The sequence below is a fragment of the Primulina huaijiensis genome, chromosome 7 (genome assembly GCF_012295235.1).
Source record: "Primulina huaijiensis isolate GDHJ02 chromosome 7, ASM1229523v2, whole genome shotgun sequence".
Lineage (NCBI taxonomy): Eukaryota > Viridiplantae > Streptophyta > Magnoliopsida > Lamiales > Gesneriaceae > Primulina > Primulina huaijiensis.
This window is the reverse complement of record NC_133312.1, coordinates 17,973,454-17,997,660: the sequence shown is the minus strand read 5'-3', so window position 1 is coordinate 17,997,660 and position 24,207 is coordinate 17,973,454. Positions and strand designations below refer to the sequence as shown.

Below are 24,207 nucleotides of genomic sequence, written 5' to 3'. Positions count from 1 at the left end.
CTCAACATGGTATTTCTGTCGATCCAAGTAGAGTAGAAGTAGTTCTGAACTGGGCACGACCGACCAATGTGCCCGAGATTAGTAGTTTCATGGGTTTAGCTGGTTATTACCGAAGATTTATCGAAAATTTCTCAAAGATTGCTAGACCTATCACTCAACTGACTCAGAAAAATCAGAGATTCATTTGGTCTGATGAATGTGAGTCAAGTTTTGTCGAGTTGAAGAAGAGATTGACTTCTGCACCAGTTCTTACCATTCCAAGTGGTTCTGGAGGATTCGTTGTTTGTACTGATGCATCAAATCGAGGATTAGGTTGTGTACTGATGCAGCATGGCAGACTGGTGGCCTATGGTTCTCGTCAGTTGAAACCGCATGAGTCTAAGTATCCTGTTCATGACTTGGAATTGGTTGCTATTGTTTTTGCTCTCAAGATTTGGAGGCATTATTTGTTTGGGGAGCAATTTGTAATCTATTCTGATCACAAAAGCTTGAAGTATCTGTTCTCTCAGTCAGATCTGAATATGATACAGAGACGTTGGATGGATCTTTTGAAAGATTATGATTGTGAGATCCAGTATCATCCGGGAAAAATGAATGTCATTGCCGATGCTTTGAGCCGTAAGGTTGTTGATGTTAATTTATCATCAATTCATGTTTCTAAGTCATGAGAGGATATTTGCACTTCTGGGTTGCATTTTCAAATCCAAGCTAATGCTGTTTGTGTATCTCAGATTTCTGTTGAGCCAGAGTTCATTCAGATTGTAAAGTCAGCCCAGAAAACTGATGATCGAGTTCTGAAATCTTATGAGTTAGTATCTCAAGGACACCAATCTGGTTTCTCAATTCACTCAGATGATTCTCTTCGGTTGAATGTAGATTGGTTGTCCCAGATATTCCTTAATTGCGTACATCCATCCTTAAAGAAGCTCATTGTACTCGATATAGTATCCACCCAGGAGGCAGGAAAATGTATCATATTCTACGGCCTCAGTTTTGGTGGAAGAATATGAAAAAGGATGTGGCTGAGTTTGTGTCTCGTTGTATGATCTGTCAGCAGGTCAAAGCAGAACGAATGAGACCTGGAGGATTACTGCATAGTCTTGAGGTCCCTCAGTGGAACTGTGAGCACGTGGCAATGGATTTTGTCACGCATTTGCCACGTACTTCTCGTCCTTTCGATGCCATTTGGGTGATTGTCGATAGATTATCTAAATCAGCTCACTTTATTCCATATGAGAGGATGTATTCGTACAAGAAGATGGCTCGTCTGTATATTGAAAATGTTGTGAGACTTCATGGAGTTCCAGTTGCAATAGTTTCAGATCGTGACCCTAGCTTCACATCAAAGTTTTGGACTAGTTTCCAAAAAGAAATGGGTACCCGACTTGCGATGAGTACTGCGTACCATCCTCAGACAGAACGCACGATCCAGACACTAGAGGATCTGCTTCGAGCTGTAGTCATGGATTTCAAAGACAGTTGGCAAGAAGCTTTACCACTAGTAGAATTTTCTTATAACAACAGTTTTCAGGTGACTATTGGTATGGCTCCTTTTGAAGCTTTGTACGGCAGACGATGTCGATCACCTCTTTGTTTGGATGAATTTGGTGAGAAGCAGTTGACTGGACCTGACATTGTTCAGAAAATGCATGATAAAGTCCAGTTGATTCGTCAGAAAATGAAAGCTGCCCAAGATCGGCAAGCTAGTTATGCTAACAGTCGTCGTCGACCTCTAGAATTTCAAGTTGGAAATTTTGTGTTTATGAGAATCTTTCCGTTTAGAGGTGTTGTTCATTTTGGTATGAAAGGTAAGTTGTCACCTCGTTTCGTTGGCCCCTACGAGATTGTTGAGCGTATTGGGACTTGTGATTATCGTTTGGATTTGCCCCAATCATTGTCTGGCATCCATGATGTTTTCCATGTTTCTATGTTGCTTAAGTATGAGCCCGATCCGTCTCATGTGATTCAGCCTGATGAGGTTGAACTTGATCCGTCTCTATCGTTTATTGAGTATCCTGTTTGTATATTGGATCATAAAGATAAAGTGTTACGCAATAAAGTTATCCCACTTGTACGTGTTCAGTGGTCGAGGCATGGTGTAGAAGAATCAACGTGGGAAACAGAAGAGAAGATGAGAGCATCTTATCCATATCTGTTTGATTCTTAGTAATGTATTGTTGGTTTCGTATCATGTGTAAGATGTATGTGTATAAACAGAAATTTCGAGGAAGAAATTTGTTTTTAGGGGTGGAGAAGTGTAAGGCCCTGTAATTAATTATCCGGTAATTTTGGCATAATTAGAATAATTATTGAGTTGTAAATTAAAATAATTATTTATGCCAAATAAATTAAATAAGTGTGTTAAAAATATGTATTTTAGAATATCGGAGAATTTAACGATATAAAATACATATAAAGTTTAAATTATATCGTTAAATAACACAAGAGAGCAAAATAAATTCAGACCGGGATAAATGGGCTTGGGTTACTATTTTGGTGATCCATTATTATTATTAAATGCATACAATACACACATATCTCATTCAAAAGAGAAAAGAAACGAGAGAAAGAAGAGAAAGGAAAGAAAGAAGGAAACCCCCAATTCCCGTCACTTGTGTAGCGGCTGCGGGAAAATCGCGATAACTCCTCCGTCCGGCGTCCAAATCTCAATTGGTCTAAAGGGGTGTCGTCCTAACATCCTAAGCTTTGATTTAAGTCAAAAATCGCGAAGTTTGAGCAAGGATTCGGGTAGATCAAAGCTGCTGTTCCGGTGCTCTGTTTCTGCGCGAATTCTTCTGGTTTTGGGGTGAGCGTTTTGTGTTGCTGCGATTTATACAACTTGAATTTGTAGAATTGACCTAAATAAACTTTGTAGTGGTTTAAGTTTGCTGTTTATAGCCACTAGAATCATCGAATTTTGATAAGAAACGGATTCGATATGATTTTTCTACCAAAATGTGTCGAAATGGAATTCTGTGTTGGAGCTGTGTACAATACCTACTGTAATTCGGGTTTATGGCATGTTTGCACTCGGATTCTGGGTTTTTGGTTAAAAAACAAGTTGTAGAGCTATGCGTTCTCTTTGTAATGATATAAGATTCGTTAAATTCCATTAAAAATTGAGCAAGTTATGCTTGTTTTTCTGGAACTGCTCAGTGTATGATATTCTGTCCGCGAATTCGGAAGTAGCAGTGTGTTCTTGAAAATTCTGAGAATAATCTACTGCGATTCTGAAGATGGTTTCAACTGGAGAAACTTATATAATTGAGTTATCTTTCATTTTCAATTGGCGGATATTGATTTGGATCAAAAATGAATTAGATATGAATTTTATGGTCATAGGTGCCGAATCTGAAACTGTAACAGAATTCATTTTTCTAGATTCTGGTTGTGGATGTTTATCCATGTCAAGATGATTGAATTTCTTGTTGACATCTTCTGATGAAATATGGGTTTTTAAGTTAGGATTCCAACCATGTATGATAAGTATATTTTGGTTAAGTTTTGACCTTAAAACTTAGTATAGGTACAAGCTGAAATTTGGAAATATTGCATTGAATTGAAAATTTACTCGACTTGTTATATCATCTTATTGTTAGGCCGAGGAGATCAAAGTTGAGCTTGTTGTCGTTATCAATCGGTATAGGTATGTTACAGCTCGGTAACATAAGACGGTAAAACATAAATTATGTTTAATTGTCATTCTGTGTTACATGGATCGTGTTTATGACTTGTTGACTGTTGTAAATTGTTAAATGCCTTCGTTGTGATCTATGTTTATTATTATGACATATTATTGGCATTTAGCATCGGACATACAGTTATGACATTCATGTTGAGCCCTATCGTTCTTGTTAGCCCATTGTTGATATCCGTTGTTATCTGGCACTGTTGTTTATCTCGGGATCATTGTGTGGCTGATAGGCCTATACACATGAGACCGTAGATATGATTGAACAATCTCATGGTTAGTGCAGCCTTTTGAGGTGAGCGCTGGGATTGTGTCATCTAATTGTTCTGTTGTGTCATCTAATTGTTCTGTTGTGCCATCCTGTTATACCGTATCAGCTGTATGGAGGCTGAGTCAGGGGTGTTATTCAGCACAGCTTGGCATACCTCGTATATTTGGCAAGGCGGTTTAGCTACATGACGATGTAGCTCTCCTGTGTTGTTGCTCGAGCATTATTCCAGTTGTTATCGTACCGTTTGTTGGCTCTTGTTATCCCGATTATTCATTGAGCATTTCATGCATTGCGTATTACATTTTATTATATGATTATGCATGATTTATGATTATTGTTGTTATTGTTGAACTGTTTCATACCAGAATCCTTTGGTTCTGTCAGTGGAGTTTTCCAGTTATTCTATATGTATGTCTTGAGTTTGTTTCAGTCTTGTATTGTAGTTTATTTGTCGGGGAGATGCCTCGTGTATTTGTAGTGATATTTGGTTGTTTTTGTCATGTTCTGAGTCGACCCTATGATTCTTATGATCTGGTGAGTATGTGGTAAGTTTTAATTTCTGTTTAGTCTTGGCCAGTGCGGCTATGGTTGTTGACTTTGGTTTTTGTTTTTATGACTCTAGTTGGAGTATATTTTGATATAAAATGCTGCTTGAGTTTTTCGGGATGTCCTGCTTACGGGGAAGTCATGCCGAAATTTTTCTAGGCCCTGAGGTCTGTTTTAAAGTATTTTAAACCATTTCCGCTGCAGTTTTAAATCAAACCATTATTGTTTGATCATTAATTGTCGTTAGAGTAAATGGGCCTCACATCAAGAATGTCAGAACTCATTTCTGATTGCACCCATCAGATCATGGTAAGAACGTTTAGTAGCATCGCCCCATGCTCCCCTAGGTATCACTGATAGTACCTACAAGAACCTTTAGTCATGGTTAGCGTACAGTACGGTCCTTTCAGCACATATATTCCGATCGAATCTGCAACCATTGGAATATCGAGTGTTGTATATGAATTCAATAACGATGCGATTTATCTTAGAGTACTAATAGTGGCATGGTATGTGCAACTAGGAAAACATATTTCCCTAAAGCACATTTCTTGCTCTGGCCAGAGACTCCTTGCACTATTAACTCATCAGATCACATAGGATATCTTCACCCGTAGGCAAACGGTGAATCCCCGACTCCAATACATTTGCTCCTACGTATTTCGAAACTACACCCAACCTCGTCACCTGATGACCCTCGATGGAGTCGGTAAACGGATCAAAGTGCATGCTAGTACGTATAGCCCCTACATTGTCCCGGGTCAAAAGACTAAGGGTGTACAACCATAACTGCGGACTATTCCACTCGATAAGTGAGAACCACTTGGAAAGTCCGAGGGGAGGGTTGTTCAGTACATCATCATATGATCTCCCATATGTGTGAATGGACATCTCCATGCCCTTGCCAAGGAAACATGGTGTTTACATCACATATGCTAGTCTCAAGCTCGAGCGACCTTTATCCTTGTTTTAGGCGGCTGAATCGACTAGAAACCTGTTTAGAATATACGGTACACTTCCTAATGAGTTTCATTGTCTTACGTTGAGAGGCAGACCTCATGGTACCTATTGTATATTCAAGAGCTTTATCTATGCAGCTTGTATGGGTATACAGATAAAGCATAATGCTATAATCGAATAAAATAGTAAAATATTTTTAAAATCAAGATTGTTTTACATTAGAGTCAATAAAAGCATGAGCCACAAGTTGGCTTGCTGGGCACCTACTTTTACACCTGCCGTTGGGTACCACGGTTATACGTAGATGGATCCATCCAATAGAACTGATACGAAAGTCACAACTAATGAACGGAATTCAATTAAAGAAAATGGACACGTATATGATGAGATGTTGAGACATGCTTTGACATGTTATGCTTTATTACGTTTACGTTTACGCTTTTAAGATCATGAAATGTATTTTTATTACAGTACTTTTCACTGTTGCATGTTATGTATATGTACTTGTTATAACGATTTTGGTGTGTTGACTCTTTAGACTCACTAGGCGTGATGGATGCAGGTGAGCTTATCGATGAGGAGACTGGAGGCGCCGAAGTCTGAGTAGACGAGGCTGGATGTGCGCACGCTAACCCGATGACCTTATTTTTTCTCCACACCGTGTTTTCGAGTTGGGAGAGATTTTGGATATTTTCATACTCTATCATTTTTTTTATATGTTGATGGTTGGCAGGAGTTTTGCATGTTTGACTTTTGAACCACGATGCTCGAACGTCTAGGGTTTGACGTTTTGGAACATTTTAATTGCAGTATTTTTACTAGTATTGAACCTTCTTATTTTAAAATGTTTGTTTTACTGCAGTTATTGCATGCATGCTTGTAAATGTTTATTTAGAAATTTAGCTTTAAAGAAAATGTAATAGACGTTTCACAAGATCAAACTGAGTGACCAAGGCTAGTATTATCCTTATTGCACGGTATTTGACAACCGGTGAATAGATTTCATTCATTCTAGTTGGGCATGTATCCCTTTTCCACTAACCTCGCTTTATATTTCACCTTCTCAGTTCCAGTGTTACTTCCTTTAGCTTGTATATCCATTTGCAACCAAGTATTTTTTTTCTTTCCGATTGGTTTATTCACAAGCTGCCATGTGTTATTTTCAAAAGAGAATTCATTTCTTTATCCATTGCTTCAATTCATCTGTCCCTTTTTCTTGCCATGACTAAATTTTACCTTCTTTGTCTTCTCAAGAGCACAATGTTAACAAAACCCTAGCCTGTATATCTTGTCACCACCCAACAAGTTTTTTTTTTTGATAACTTCATAAATCCTTGCTCACTTCATGGCCCAGACTTAGGTGCCAAAGTTTGGTTTTATCTTTACTTTCTTGTGTTACTATAGACCCTCCTACTATGGTGTCACCTTTGATAATGTACATGGAGTTCGTCTTTATATCTCTCACAACAACCATGAATCCTTTTAGTACTTTCTTCTGTCCATTTTCTGATTTAAATGGATATCCTCTAGAGGCTAATGTGCCAAAAGAAATAAAATATCTCTTAAGTTCTAACACATACCTCACGTTCTTGAGAAGCTTATCGACCCCATTATGCATCCTTACTCGAATTGAACTTATCCCCTTAATCTTATATGCTTTATAATTTCTTAAAAGAAGCATACCATCTTCTGTCTGTTGTAGTTATTTAAACCAGGATTTTATTGGGCACATCTGGAACGATCAATCGGAGTCCAAAATCCAATCATTGCTCGAGTCTTGATCGGTGACAACCAAACAAGTTTTTCTTGTTTTTTCTTTTTCTTATCAGGGCAGTCTCGCTCGAAGTTGCCCTCTCTATGGTAGTGGAAACACTTCATTTTACCTTGGCTTCGAGACCTTGACTTGTCTTGAATTTTCTAGTTGTTCTTTTCTCGGATCTTCCCCTGGCTATCGGACTCTCACCATGTTACATTGTTCACCATTTGCTTGAGCTTTTTCTGCAAGATTTAATGGCAGATTGTACTTCTTCCAAGCTAATTGACTGATCTCTCCCATGTAGAATCACATTCTTGAAGTTTTCATAAGATCTTGGAAAAGCATTTAGTAAGATCAATTCCTTATCTTCATCTTCCATTTTCACCTCGATATTTTCCAGATCACTGAGTACCTTGATGTATTCTTCAATTTGATCTTCTAGGTTCTTGTCTTCTTGAATCTTGAAGGAGCATAATCTATGTTTCATATAAAGGCGATTTTCCAAAGTTTTAGTCATATACATACTTTCCAACTTATTCCAAACAGGTGCAATAGATTTTTCTTTAGCAACTTCACGAAGTGGTTTATCTCCAAGGCATATGATAATTGCACTGTGTGCCCTTCTAAGATATCAACTTTTTCTTTGATCGCACTGGACGTTTTCTCCTTCATCTTGAGTGCCTAGACAAGACCTTGTTGGACAAGATGACACGCATATTGAATTTCCACAGAGAGAAGTCATTCTTCCCGATGATTTTTTTTAATCACTGTTTATCGTTCCCATCGAGCCCGTTCCAAGAATTCCTACGGGCGACACCTCTTGTTAGTGGTTTCTTTGAATTTTCTATCTTTCATTTCCAATTAATCAAGTATCAAAAGTTTCTTGATGATTCGTGATATTACCGATGTCCAGAATCTTAATCTCAATAGATAATCATCGCACAAAATGAAGTATAACACGAAACACAAAGTGCAGAATAAAGAAGAAGCTAGCACAAAATATTTACGTGGTTCGACGACAATATAGCCTACATCCACGGGAGGAAAGATCACCTTCTTTATTTATATCAAACAATCACAGTTTATGTTTATGAAGAATCACAATGTGTCTTCAATACGTAATTTTATGAGATACTCATTGATATCATAGAAATAGTAGGTCTCTTGTGAGACGGTATTACGAATCTTTATCTGTGAGACGGGTCAATCATGGATGATCCAAATAAGATATCTGTCTCACAAAATACGACCCGTGAGATCGTCTCACACAAGTTTTTGTCCATCATCTATATTGAGAAACAACGATGAAGGTTGCATATGCAGGATGAAGGCAGTGGGTTAATTTATGATCATTTTGAGTCATTTTATTTATTTAATTATCAAACTAATTTATTTTGATTTATTTCTTAGCTTTCTTATTTACTGTTCTAACATACCTTGAGTTTTTATAGTGATTTAATATATTCAACTAAATTTTAGAAAAAAATTAGTATGAGATTTGTCTGGATTAACCTAAAATTTTTTTATGTCATAAAATAATTTATCGATTTCGTGAATCTATTATATTAGTCAATAAATTGAATGAGATAATGCGTTAATTATGAAAATTAATTATGAAATTTGGGATTTTTTTTAATTTAATGATATATTGGAATGTTAGATTTTTATTTATCAAATTTTGATATTTCTCTCTTTTGATTGTGAATATGACTTTTGACTTTTTTCAAAGTTATTTGATTACAATTAGCTTCTATTTTAAAGAGCTATTATTTGTAAATAAATGATAAATTAATTTATTACATATTGTTGTTTTACATGTTTGAAATTGTAGGAACAAAAAATTCAATGTGAAATGACATCCGTGATAAATTGAATGTAATTGTTAAATGTAAAAGACATACCTGATACGATCAATTTCTCAATTTCAGTTCTTCCAAAAATAATGATTAAATATCTTAATTTAATATTTTTTTGATTCAAAACAAATAAAGAGACACAAATATTGAAAGTTGTCTAATTAATGTAATTCATTCTCTAAAGTGAATGTGAAAGTGTCAATTAACATAATTGATATCGTGGTTGATTAATTCTTCAAATAAGAATAATATAATATCGTATAGGAAATGAGATATGAATTATAAAATTGACACAAAATCTTGAGATATACGTCTTAATCAAGTATTGTGCTAAATGTACATCGATTTCTCATACCACTATTTATATGATATCATATATGATAGTTGACACGAATCTTGAAGGTTTCTTGCGTGGAGTGTTTCATCACAGTGGTCAAAATATATGCAAGTATTTAATTCAAAACAATATTAAATTTTATAAATATTAAATATTTATCTTTGATGCATCAAAAAGATACTTCGGGTTACGTCGTGGGTTGGGTGGAGCGCTGGTGTGGATCAGCATGAACAAACAAAAGTTAGAGGGCGTTGGATATGTTTCCGGCGTGACTCCTTTGATGCCTAAGTCAATAATAAGATAAAACTTAACAGCACAAGAGAAAATAGTGTTGAGTAATAATGTGTGTGTTTTCAAATCAGAAGATGTTTTATAGAGTTGGAAAGTCACATAACTTGTATGACAAAAGCTCTACTATAGAAAGTTACATCAAATAAGTGATTTGTTGTCTGATTTGTGCTAATCTGTATGATCTAATATAGATTTGGACATATTTCAATATTTTCGAGATTATTCCCTTATCACTAAATAATTGTACCATATCTCATATTTAGAGGATTTGACCCATAGCTGTCGTGATATTTTTCTGGGCTCGGCTCGGTAGTAATAGTGAAAGTCCAGTTATCCTGGCACTTTAAATTTGTGAGGTACTGTCCCGAGCCATAAATAGTTTGGGCTCTCTTAAGAGATTTGGGCCTGAACCTATTTATGAACGAGCTCAGATCTAGAAGTGGATCGGGTTGGTCCGACGTTGTGTCAGCTACATGAGGGTATCTATGGCACCTCATCTTTTTTTTTTTTTTGTATAAAATAAGTATGGAGTTCGGACCAGGGGCGTAGCCAGAATTTCAAAATATAAAGGGCTAGAAAATAAAAAAAATTAATCTAAAAATCAATACAACATTTTCCATATGACATAAAGATTAAATGCAATCCATGATTTTCCCAATATAATCATCAAATATGGATAAATATTTTCCAAAAGTTCAAACATTAATCATATGAAAGAGTACGCATAATAAAAAAAAAATACAACTTACGTGAAAAGATAGTAACTTAAATAAACACTACTTTAGTCGCAACCTTCGATTTTTCAAAAGATCAAATCTATCAATTATGTAATCTATATCAATGTCATGAGCAATTTCTCTCTCACTATACAAAACCATTGCATTGTTTAAATATTCCTGCTCCATTTTGTTCCGAAGTGGTGTCTTGAGAATTTTCATCCCTGAAAATGCTCGCTCAGTTGTAGCAGTGGAAACTGGAAGAGTCAATACCAAACGAATCAGTCTATCAATAATGAAATAAATCCTCGACTTCTTTGTTTCAACTAGGAGTCAACATAATTTAGGAAGAGAATCAACATCTTTAAACCTCGAATCCTCAAATACATCAAGCTTGTAATGATCCAATTGAGTCTTCAAATGTTTCATGTCATCTTTGGAAAAATCATTGGGATAAAATTTATCAATCAAAGAATAAATAGAACTTTCAGAAAATGATTTGAAGCCAACACTGTGATTCAAGGCTTCACAAAGAGTGAGAAGCTCTATTGATTGCTCAGTAAATCGTGTATTCAACTTCATCAGCTGTTTGTCAATCACAACATTGAATACATGAAAATGATAGTATTCTTCCACTGTAAAATGATTTTTCTGTTGACAAGAACGTTTAGTACTTTCTACATAACGATCTGTCAAATCAGGCACGTCCCTGGTTCGGACCAAGTAATCGTATCAAGGTGGGGCCGACCGAAGTAGTTTGTGTTAGTTCATGATTTGTGTAAGTTCAACCATCATCTAAGCCATATAAAACGGATGGTTGGGATTTCAATCCTCGTGCTTCCTAAATTCCAGTGTTGATAAAAGAATAAAAGGTCACGATTATGTGATGGTTCATTATTCGACTTTCCCTCTCTGTAATGGATGATGTCAGAATATGTCAGGCGACAAAAGATAGTGGAATATCATTATCTTTGACTTTGGTGACCTTATTACTATTTACTTTTATAAAGTATCGTACTATTTAACTATTTACTTTTATAAAGCATTGTACTTTTTATTTTGAGATGGAATCCGGGTTTCATATCCGACTCTTCCTTCTATATATAGATTGTATCGTATTCTTAGGAAAGTACGGTTGAGTTTGCTCCCCTCTATTCCCTCTCTGTAAACAACCGTTCTTAAGAAATTAAATAAAAGTTTCAAGCTCTTGATACAAACTTGTAAGTTGATATTATTGTTTTTTTTTCTATTTTTATTTATTGTTTTTAATTTTTATATTTCATAGAATAGCCTGAATGACATGCTAAATCATTCGTGCTAAATCATTACCTTACTATGACATGATCTATATTTATTTGTAACTTGGAATTTTAATGAGATACTAAAAGATTCATTTGAGTTCTGAAATTTTGATTTAAGATAAAGGGTTTTGGTAAAAACATAAGGTAAATACAAGGTTCGAGTTTAACCAGGAAATAATAAATTCATGTTGTAGTCCTACAGCCTGCTTAGCTGAAAGATGGCGTTTAAGGCATTTATGGATGATTTTTTTATGAATTTATGTTTCTGAGATGGACCTCGATAAAATCCTCTGTTTAATTTCTTCGGTATATCTCTGTTAAATTTTTTTATGTTTTGTAAAAGTTTCATATATGAAACTTATATTAATTATTATTCCAAAACTTAAATGCCTCCTTTTATTAAGCTCAATTTGAATCCAAGTCACATATAATCCAAATCCCATGAAATTATCGAATTTCTATAAATATAAATTCCATTTTAGAATATTACTCTTCTACAAAATGAAGTTTTTAATTCCAAATCTCATTAAATTCATAGAACCAAAAACATTGGAAGTTTGAAATGACATCTCATTATACACAAGATATTAACAAACCATTTGTTTCGATAGATAGAGTAATAAATGATTATTTATTAAATGATAAATCATTTAATTTTATAGGATAAAGAATAAAATAAGAGTAAAGGATCAATAAATAATCAACAATATAGTTGTATTTGCGTTTATTTAATGTCAGACAATTTTTTTTCCTGCAATATTTGATTCACACAAAAAAAAATCTGCAATTCTAGCCCCCGATTGATTTATCAGATGAAATTCGTTATAAAACATTGAAAATCTGGTATTAATATATGATATTCGAGAACAAAATATTTCAAATTTGTCACTAATATATAATTTTTTAGTATTCAAACATATATAACAAATATTGAAATTAATAACAAGTATTTTGTCGGATGAAGATCGGTACAAAACAATGAAAATATTGTACTAATATTTGATATCCAAGTACAAAATGTTTCAGACGTGGTACTAGTATATGATTTTTGAATACTCAAACATGTAGAACAAATATTGATATATGCATGTATTTTTTCAAATAAAAATCGATACAAAATATCAAAAATATTGTACTAATATATGATATTTCAGTATCAACTCTTTCACATATGATACTAATATATGATATTTTAGTATACATGACGTGTGACAAATGTTGATATAATATAGTTGTTCTAATTTTATACACAAAATTTTATCTTTTGTACTTTATCTAAAACATTTAGCATTCAAATATTATTTACCATTTCCAAATTGAGTAGGTCTCTTGGAAGAAGGTCTTACGAATCTTTATCTGTGAGACGGGTCAACCCTATCGATATTCACAATAAAAAGTAATACTCTTAGCATCAAAAGTAATACTTTTTCATGGATGACCCAAATAAGATATTTGTCTAAAAAAATACAACCCGTGAGACCGTCTCACACAAGTTTTTGTCTTCCAAATTTTCAATGTTTTGTATCGAATTTCATTTGAAAAAAAACACATGTTGGTTTAAGGAGTAAATAATTTTTTTGTGTGAATTAAAGATTGTAGAAAAATTTTAGATTTAACAAAAATCGAACATAAATACAACTATGAAAAAAAATTTAAATTTAACAAAAGTTGAACACAAATACAAGTAGAAATTTAAAAACAAGTCTCCCATAAAATAATACCATTGTTGTGAAAAAGTAAAAATTTACGGNAAAATACATCATTACCTACATCATCACACACTAATTTTCAATATTCAACACCTAATTTTACCTAATTTTCAACATTCAACATTCACATTTTCAACACAAATATTTAACACATTTTTAAATAATTTTTCAACACTCCCCCTTGTGATGATGATCATAATGATTGTATACATTACGTGTTTTTATACTGCCTCGTTAAAAACCTTACTAGGAAAAACCCATTGGGATAAAAACCATAGTAAGGGAAAAAGAGTGCAGTCACGTAAACTCCCCCTCATGTTGACACGAACAATTCTTCACAAATTTCGTAGATTGCGCATCCCAATATTATATATGTGCTTTCTGAATATTGTCGTAGGAAGTGCCTTTGTGAAGAGATCTGATGAGTTTTCACTTGATTGAATGTGACGAACATCAATACATTTATTCTTCTCAAGCTCCTTGGTGAATGCGAAGAACTTAGGAGGAATATGTTTAGTTCTGTCGCTTTTTATGTATCCTTCTTTCATTTGAGCAACACATGCAGCATTATCTTCATATAGTATCACAGGCTTCTCGTCGAATGATAATCCGCATGAGATTTGGATATGTTGAGTCATTGATTTTAACCACACACATTCACGGCTTGCTTCATGTAGTGCAATAATCTCGGCATGATTTGATGAAGTTGTTACAAGTGTTTGTTTCTGTGAACGCCAAGAAATTGCAGTGCCTCCACGAGTAAATACATATCCAGTTTGAGAACGTGCTTTGTGTGGATCAGATAAGTATCCAGCATCGGCATAACCAATTATACTTGGATTAGCATCTTTTGAATACAAAAGTCCCAAGTCTGTCGTTCCTCGTAGATAACGGAATATATGTTTAATTCCGTTCCAATGTCTCTTTGTTGGATATGTGCTAAATCTTGCCAATAAATTTACGGCAAAAGATATATCAGGCCTTGTACAATTTGTAAGATACATAAGGGCACCGATAGCACTTAGATATGGTACTTCTGGACCAAGAATATCTTCATCATCTTCACATGGACGGAATGGATCCTTTTCTATGTTTAATGATCTAACAACCATTGGAGTACTTAAAAGATTTGATTTATCCATATTAAAACGTTTAAGGATCTTTTCTGTATAATTTTTCTGGTGAACAAATATTCCACATTCTTTTTGTTCAATTTGTAAACCCAGACAATACTTGGTTTTTCCAAGATCCTTCATTTCAAATTCTTCCTTCAAGTATGACACAACTTCATGAATTTCATTATTCGTTCCAATGATGTTTAAATCATCAACATATACAGCAATAATTACGCATCCGGATGTTGTTTTCTTAATGAAAACACAAGGGCATATTGAATTAGTTACATATCCATTTTTCATCAAATGATCACTTAGCCGATTATACCACATTCGGCCAGATTGCTTTAACCCATATAATGATCTTTGTAATTTCACATAATAACATTCTCTGGGTATTGAATTTTGTGCTTCAGGCATCTTAAATCCTTTAGGGATTTTCATATATATATTACTATCAAGTGATCCATATAAGTAAGCTGTAACAACATCCATAAGACGTATTTCTAAATTTTCATATACTGCCAAGCTAATCAAATACCGAAACGTAATTGCATCCAGCACGGGAGAATACGTTTCTTCATAAGCAATTACAGACCTTTGAGAAAAACCTTGTGCAACAAGTCGAGCTTTATATCTTACTATTTTATTTTTCTCATTTCGCTTTCGAATAAAAACTTATTTGTATCCAACAGGTTTTACAACTTCAGGTGTAAGGACTGTAGGTCCAAAAACATTACGTTTATTTAGCGAATCAAATTCAAACTGGATGGCATCTTTCAATTTTATCCAATCATGCCGATTTTTACATTCACCAAAAGATTTTGGTTCATGATCTTCATTATCATTTATGATGTCGATTGCCACATTATAAGAAAATATATCATCAATTTCTTCTATATCTTTTAGGTTCCATATTTTTTTCAGTATTAATATAATTCATAGAGATTTCATGATTCTCTTCAGTTTGTGGTTCTGACAGAACATTTTCATCATCATGTGTTTCTTAAGGGACATCATTCTCTATTTTGTGATCATTGTGTTTCTCAATGAATTTTCTTTTTCGAGGATATTTATCCTTGGAATCGACTGGCCTTCCACGCTTCAGGCGTTTTACGACATCATGACTTTGTTCAATTTGTTTCTTTGGAATTTCAATTCGAGCAGGAGCATTTACAGCATGTATATATGATTTAGTTACCCCTTTTGTATCTGTAAATGCATCTGGTATTTGATTTGCTATTCTTTGCAAGTGCACAATTTGCTGTACATCTTTTTCACATTGTTGTGTTCTTGGATCCAGATGTAACAATGATGATACATACCATGTAATTTCTTTTTCGGTATGTTTCTTGTCTCCCCCTAATATTGGGAAGATTTCTTCATTAAAATGACAATCAGCAAAACGAGCTGTGAACACGTCGCCTGTCTGAGGTTCAAGATATCGAATGATTGATGGACTATCATAACCGATATAAATACCAATCTTTCTTTGAGGTCCCATTTTCTTTCGTTGAGGTGGTGCAATAGGCACATACACCATACATCCAAAAATTCTCAGATGAGAAATGTCTGGTTCTTTACCAAATGCAAGCTGCAATGGGGAGTATTTATGATATGCACTTGGTCTGATGCGAATTAATGCAGCAGCATGTAAAATTGCATGTCCCCATATAGAAATAGGGAACTTTGTTTTCATAATCATTGGTCTAGCAATCATTTGCAGACGTTTAATCAATGATTCAGCCAATCCATTCTGTGTATGTACATGAGCAACAGGATGTTCAACAATGATTTCCATAGACATACAATAATCATTGAAAGTCTGGGAAGTAAATTAACCTGCATTATCAGGTATAATTTTATTGATTGTATAATCGGGAAATTGATACCTCAATTTTATTATTTGAGCAAGTAATATTGCAAATGCAACATTTCGAGTTGACAATAAACATACATGTAACCATCTGCTGGAGGCATCAATCAATACCATAAAGTATCTGAATGGTCCACATGGTGGATGAATTGGTCCACAAATATCACCCTGAATACGTTCAAGAAACATTGGTGATTCAGTTTGGATTTTGGCTAATGATGGTCTTATAATAAGTTTTCCAAGAGAACATGCTTTACATTGAAACTTATTATTCTGAAAGAACTTCTGTCTTTCAACGGATAACCATGTGTATTTTCTATAATTCTTCGCATCATTGTTGAACCAGGATGTCCTAATCGATCATGCCAATTGGTTAATATTGAAGAATTATCAACTACCATGTTTGATTCAATGGGACGTATATGTGTATAATGCAATTCAGTAGGGAGCATTGATAGTTTTTCAATCACATATTTCTTTCCTGATTTATATGTGGTAAGACACATATATTACTCATTCCTTTCATTCATTGTTTGAGTATCATACCCATGAGAATATATATCATTAAAACTCAATTAATTTCTTTTCGATTGTGGTGAATATAAAGCATCATTGATAAAAAATTGTGTACTATTAGGTAACAAAAATTGTGCTTTACCACATCCTTTAATCAAGTCTACAGGACCTGATATTGTATTCACCGTTGTTTTTGTTGGTTTTAGTTCCAAGAAATATCTTTTATCTCGGAGGATAGTGTGCGTTGTACCACTATCGGGTATGCAAACTTCAGCTTTGCTCATAGCATTTTCCATATTTGAACTTCAAAAAATATGCAATGAAAAAAAATTAATGACAATACATATGTAAATATAACATATATCATAATTGTACAATAAAACATTATCATATAAGTACATGAAAAATAAATTATTGTACATTTATATTCTTCCACTATATTGCTCCTTTTCAGATAAACCATTGTGAAAATCTGTAGCATCAATATTGTTCATTTCTATCCCACCAACATATTGATAATTTCCAGATAAATCATTCATAAAATCAGCAGCATCAAAATGAGTTGAATCACTCAAACGGTCACTTCGCACATTGAAGTTGATCTCCTTTTCTTTCCCCTTTATTGATTCTTTATAAAGTTTGCAAAGATGCTCAGGGGCTCGACAAATACGGGACCAATGTCCTGGAGTACCGCATCTGAAACAAGAACTTTCAAATCTTTTCGAGTGATTTTCATTTACACTAATGTTCTCATGATGCCTTTTCTGTGGGTGGTTCGTGACGCCCTTTTGAGATGAGTTATAAAAATAACTATCTCTATTGTTTTCAAAACCATGGCCTCGACCACGACCACGACCAATTCCACGTCCACGTCCTCGACCTCGACCTCGACCTCGACCTTGACCAAAATCTTGTCTTTGAATTTGATTTTGGTTTCCAGGTTTAAATTCATTTTTACTTACAGCATTTATTTCTGGAAATGCTGATGATCGAGTGGGTCGGGTCTGATGATTTCTCATTAGTAGCTCGTTGTTTTTTTCCGCCACAAGAAGACAGGCGATGAGCTCAGAATATCTCGCAAATCCACGCACTCTATATTGTTGCTGTAAAGTTATATTTGATGCGTGAAACGTGAAAAATGTATTTTCAAGCATTTTCGATTCTTTGACCTCATGTCCACAAAATTTTAGTTGCGAGATTATTCGATACATTGCTGAATTGTAATCACTGACTTTTTTAAAGTCTTGGAATCTTAACATATTCCATTCATTACGGGCGGTCGGAAGTATAACTTCCCTTATATGTTCAATTCTTTCTTTCAATCCTTTCCACAGAGCCATGTGATCTTTTTCGATGAGATATTCACATTTTAAACCTTCATCGAGATATCGACGCAAAAATATTATAGCTTTTGCTTTTTCTTGTGATGAAGATATACCATTTTCTTTAATGGTCTCGCTTAGACCCAATGACTCAAGATTCAATTCTATATCGAGAGTCCATGGCATATAATTTTTCCCCGTAATGTCGAGTGCAACAAATTCGAGCTTTGTCAAGTTTGACATGGTGGTACTAAAAAAAATTATGATGCATTTTATTAGTTAATGAATATTGCAATACAAAGTAATGGATAAACAACAAATACAAGCATTCGTAAAAATAAAGAAAACACATGAGGAGGATATTATCCGAAAAGTACAAGATTCGTGAGTATTATAACAAAAATAATTAAAAATAACTTTGTGAAAGCCATCTTCTTTTTTCTTCAAAAATTTGATGAAGAATAATTTTAGAGAAGAAGAGAAAGTTGGAATGATTGAATGTGTTTGTGAGATCATATTTATAGGGCAAAAACTAGCCGTTTTGTTACCGTTTATGACATTTGGTGTACAAAAAAATAAATGTATGTATTTGTATAATTTTATGGTAATAATATGGTGTATATAATATTAGTAATGTTTTAAATAATTATGTATATCATATCACAATATTATAATGAGGTGTCATAAGATATTTTGTTTAAAAACCTTATAGACTTTTATACTTGTCGTATCCCTTACCGGGAGTGTGGGATGTCGTCTTAACATCCTCCCAGGATTTATAACAAGTTTTTTGAAAAATTTATTTTTATTATTTATAATAACATTATATTATATAGTAAATATATAAACAATAAATAAATAAACAATAAAATAAATATTATTACTTTTGTTACCTTTTTCTTCTGTTTTGGAGCTTGGAAAAATATGGAGGACTTTTAGAGTTTCGTGCTGATAACATGTTGTGAAAAAGTAAAAATTTACGATAACTCTCAAAATTATCACACTACACACTTTATAATATTTTTCTCTCAACTCAATTGTGATTTTCTTCACAAATGAGAGATCTATTTATAGAAATTTTTTACAAATAATTTAAAATTAAATTACATCATTACCTTCATCATCACACACAAATTTCAATATTCAACACCTAATTTTACTTAATATTCAACATTCAAATATTCAATACACATATTTTAAATATTATTTTTCAACAATCATAAAATAATTAATCATTAATCAATACAAAAAAGTATAGTATCTCTTCAATTATTGACAATCCGAGTTGAACTGACATTGCAACGAGTCCAATATAAATAAGAAAACCATTTTTTTAAAAAATGTAAACCATTAAACAAGTCCAAATTCGCTGCCTAGCTTCCCCGCTTCCACCCTTAAACCCTAGATCTTTCGGCCGAAGCTTACTGAAAATTTTTAAATCGTGAAGAATTTGGAGAATTTTACGCACGAGTCAGTCTTTCCTGCCATCTTACGATTCAATCGCTGCCTATTCGAATCCAGGTATTAAAAGATTATGTTCATTTATATCATCATATGATGTGATCCGAAATGATCTGTGATACTAGGGGTCGTGTGAATCAGNTTGTTTTTTTTTTTTTTTTTTTTTTTCAAAGTGAATCATTTGTTAGCGATGGCGGCGGAAACCACGACAATGCCTGCGGCGGCCCCTGTCTCTGCTCAAGTTGTAAGAGCTCTTATTATATGCTTTTGTTCTTATTTACTTTATCTCTTGTTTGTTTTTTTTGTCATTTTGAATGTTTGGTTCTCTAATTTGGGTGACCTCTGTTGGGATGGTAGGTCGCGAACGCATTCGTGCAACAGTATTATCACATACTGCATCAGTCTCCACAGCTGGTACATCGCTTTTATCAGGATATCAGTAAGCTTGGTCGTCCTGAGACTGATGGATCCTTGAGTATAACTACGACTATGCAAGTAATATTTTGATCTTTCTTTTATTTTTTTGTAAAGCGTTATAAATCATTATTGTATTTTCCCATATTTACAGTGAATTGAGTTCATAAATATTGTTGTGGTGATGGATAGGCTAATTATGACTAGATATATGAAAAAAATCAATATTTTGTTTGAATGTTGTAAAAGCCCCTGTGTTGATGTGTTGATATTTTGGAGATTGGGTACTTTAAGCTATCTAGAAAGATGCTAAATGCTGGTTGAGTTTTTCAACTAAAAATTGTTTCTCTCTATCACCCGTTTTGTGTTTGGTTTGGTATGCAGGCCATCAATGAGAAGATTGTGTCACTTAACTATGAGAATTCCAGAGCTCAGATTCAGTCTGTGGATGCACAAGAGTCCTATAATGGTGGATTTCACGTTCTCGTGACTGGATGTCTAGCAGGGAAAGACCATTCAGTTCGTAATTTTGCTCAATCTTTCTTCCTTGCTCCACAAGATGTGGGATACTTTGTTTTAAACGACATGTTTCGCTATATGAACGATGTCCCTCTGGTCAACGATGTTATGCTCGTTACTCCTGATCCAAGTAACATACTTTAGTGTTTGGTTTCCTGTTTGTTATTGCTGTGGTGTCCAACCTGATGTTTTCGTTTCTCTTTGGTTGGAAGTGTCTGTCCCTGTTCTCGAGAATCATGTTTCTGAGCAGAGCAATTCACCTGTGGAGGAAGTTATTTCTGAAGAAGTTCACAACCCCACGGAGAATGGACATTTGAAAACCGTTGAAAAAGAAGCCCCTGTTGCTGTGGTGGTTGATGAAGTACCGTATGATTCACGGATGGTGGTTGAATCTAACGCCAAAATCGAAGAAGCGCCGAAAAAGTCTTATGCTTCTATCGTAAGTGGCACAAAAGTTAACACGCTTTGGACTAGTATGGTTAATGGGAGCTTTCTTTTCGTCCATTTAACTGTCTAAACCAAAACCTTTCATGTACTATTTCAGGTGATGCATCTTAAAAAAATTGCTGCAGCTTTCTCACCCCCTCAAGCTGCTACAAAAGCTCCACCTAAAAATATGGATCAATTGAAACCCTCTTCTACCATTGCCACTGATGGATCAGTTTCTAGTTCAGAGACTGTTGATAATGGGAGAAACCCAGAGAGTGAAGGCATGATATTGCAAACAGCTATTGTCTATCTTATATTGTTATTTCAGTCAGAAGACACTTGTCTTTTGTTGAAATCGAGTTACTTTTATTGGTATGTCTCATCATTTGTGATTTTTCTAATTGTGCAGCTGATGGATACTCAATTTATGTGAAGGGGCTTCCTATGAGTGCCACTGTTGGCATGCTCGAGGAAGTATTCAAGAAGTTTGGGACAATAAAGAGCGATGGCATTCAAGTTAGAAGTCTCAGGGTAAGCTTAAATCTCACAGAGGTTGTTATCTTAGTTAATAGATATATAGAAACATTGATTCTTTCTGTCCTTGGACTTCTGTTACTGATGAACAATGAAATCTATTCTTATATTCTTGCTGCAGCAACAGGGGTTTTGTTTTGGCTTTGTGGAATTTGAGGAGGCAAGTTCAGTACAGCAAGCTCTTGAGGTGTGGCATTCTATTTTTGGATGGAGATTATTTTGTAACATTAGAAATTGATTGTTTTACTTTTTAGTTTATCTGATTGATTTAGGGAATGAAATGGTGAATGTCAGTAATGTTTCTGTTATTGGGGCGTAACTGACCACCTTGTCTCTCTTAAATAAACAAATATTGTTGGTGTGTTGAGAATGGGCTTCTGTAACCTATTTCAATTAATCATAAGTCTTACGTTTGCATATTTTTGTTCTTGTAACACTTTTGTATTTTGTGACATTGCGTTGATTCGTGGAATTGCTAGCATAGGTAATTACAGTAGTTGGGACCAAATATTTAGGAATCTACTGTGTTAACTGCTTTCTGTTGTCATTGGCCGAATGGTTTCAAATGCCTGCACAATGGGCATTTAAAGAGTGTTTTAACCTTGATAGAAGTGCATTGTAGCCATGAGCGTCATTATATACCTTGGGCGTTGCGAGTGCACATTTTATATAGATGCTTGACTGGCACGTGGTATTAAATTATTCCCTCCACATCTTAAAATGCTTAGAATTTAGATGTCTGATTTATGCTAAGCTGTTTGAGAATTTTTGTACTTTCTTTACGTTTGGCTCTCATTGTTAGATTTTTATTGCATCTTTCATTCAGGGTGATGATAAATGTATGATGTAACAACCATCAAATGATCATCATCATGGTTATTCAGAAATTCATAGTAGATAAGGGCTAGAACCCTAGAAGCTCTAAGTAACTTCGTTTTCAATCAAACATGATATCTTTCTGTTAACAAATTTCGACATGTTGATTGTTGCCTCTAGAATTATTAATGCCTGTGATGAGTTTTTAGTCGTTTTGTCATAGCTGCCTAGTATTGTATCAATTTTTACTTTAATATTGCCATAGAATTGGATTCTTATCCTAGTATTCCACTAATGCTGTCAGCTCTCTATTTTTCATCTCATCTTGATGATTCAGGCTTCTCCAGTATTAATTGGTGGACGCCAAGCCTTTGTTGAGGAAAAGAGGTCCACAACAAATTCACGAGGTTAGTGGACTCTGTGTCTCTGTTAGATACCATGAAATTACGGTCTTACTTCTAAATGTGCCTTTATCTATGGAAATTGGCATAATAGAGCTACACAAGAAATTCCGTGTACTGTCTATATCTTATGTACTCAAATGAGATGATCTTTTCACTTCATGCCAGTATCGTTGAATTTGTTTAGCTTATTTTGTTTTGAACACGTCAAATCTTACAGTTTTGGATGTTATGCATGGATTTCTTCTTTCATACGTTATATATTTTATTGTTGGGTGTGATAGGGAATAGCAATAGAAGATTTCAATCCGAAAGGGGTTCTGGTTTTAGAAACGAGTGGGGTAGAGGGCGTGGAAATTATGGTGGTGGCAGGGGTTACAGCAGGGTTGAATTTAATGGCAGAAACGAGTTTGTCAACAGGAATAATTATCGAGGAGGATCTTCAAATCGTGATGGATATCAGAGACCTGAGAACATGAATAGCAATGAAGGCCGCACGAACCGAGTTGGTGGTATGACCGGTGGCAGTGCAAAAGACATGGTGTGTCCGGTTTCTGCTACTGCTTGAGGGATTTTCTTGAAGGTGGTAGGTAATTGATTCCATTTGAAATCTCTAGGAAACTCAAAATTTTTATTGGCCCTGGCCACTAATTAGTTGACATTTACCCCAATTTTGGGTATAATTTTGATTAGTAGATGATTTTAAGTAGTTTATTATTATTTTTTTCCTAATTTGTTTTAGGCTGGTGACAATTTTATAATTGGGAAGAACCTTGAATACATCTTAATCTCAAGTCTTAAAATGTCATACTCTGTGGCTGGACAGAATCATATGATACAAGATCTTAGTTCGCATACCCAAAATCGTGCATGAAGAAATTTGATAACATGAAGAATTCGATATAGCCGAGGACATTCGATGAAAATACACTTCGATTTTGTACAAGATTATATTCTACTTCTAATCTGACTTTGCAGTTATATACCCTTGGTATTTATCATGATTATCCATATCTGAGAACACAGTTTTAAGAGCATGTTTGATGTATATGAAGTTGGAGATATAAAGTTGGTTATGCTTATGTCTGTGTTGTAATTTTAGTGTTTCTGCACTAGTTGGATGATATTGAAATATGAATTTTTTATTCTATTCAATAAATTTATATTAAATAAAATTACACAATTAAAAAACTAAAATTACATAACTAAATTTGAATACTCAGGCATACTAAAAGAATCGAAATAATAAAAAAAAAATTTACTGGCAGAATCTTTTACATGGAATTTGTTGGTGTTTGTTGTCATGTGTATATACTTTCCGTCATTTGACAACTCATGGTTATATTCTTTCCAAACCAATCCCACGAAAT

At 34.2% G+C, this 24,207-nt stretch overlaps 1 protein-coding gene across 3 annotated transcripts; it reads left to right on the top strand.

Moving 5' to 3' along the window:
- Window positions 1-19,598: 19,598 nt before the first annotated feature.
- On the top strand, window positions 19,599-23,938 carry LOC140981109 (nuclear transport factor 2-like). Of its 3 annotated transcripts, none has more exons than XM_073447370.1 (11): window positions 19,599-19,784; window positions 19,898-19,968; window positions 20,082-20,219; window positions 20,523-20,787; window positions 20,870-21,096; window positions 21,202-21,367; window positions 21,496-21,617; window positions 21,742-21,807; window positions 22,774-22,843; window positions 23,122-23,423; window positions 23,580-23,938. In XM_073447370.1, exons 2-10 carry the CDS (start codon window positions 19,915-19,917, stop codon window positions 23,403-23,405), a joined length of 1,392 nt encoding a protein of 463 aa, XP_073303471.1. In that variant the 5' UTR covers window positions 19,599-19,784; window positions 19,898-19,914; the 3' UTR covers window positions 23,406-23,423; window positions 23,580-23,938. The 3 variants fall into 3 exon arrangements, with proteins under 3 accessions (XP_073303471.1, XP_073303469.1, XP_073303468.1); XM_073447368.1 differs by having other exon boundaries at window positions 23,122-23,427; XM_073447367.1 differs by having other exon boundaries at window positions 23,122-23,938.
- Window positions 23,939-24,207: the final 269 nt, after the last annotated feature.

Excerpts from the sequence above, each read along its gene's own strand:
- LOC140981109 (XM_073447370.1), top strand. The coding sequence starts at position 19,915 with ATGGCGGCGGAAACCACGACAATGCCTGCGGCGGCCCCTGTCTCTGCT. Across the intron at positions 21,097-21,201 it reads AAAAGTCTTATGCTTCTATC|GTGATGCATCTTAAAAAAAT; the intron begins GTAAGTGGCACA and ends GTACTATTTCAG. Across the intron at positions 21,618-21,741 it reads TTCAAGTTAGAAGTCTCAGG|CAACAGGGGTTTTGTTTTGG; the intron begins GTAAGCTTAAAT and ends TTCTTGCTGCAG.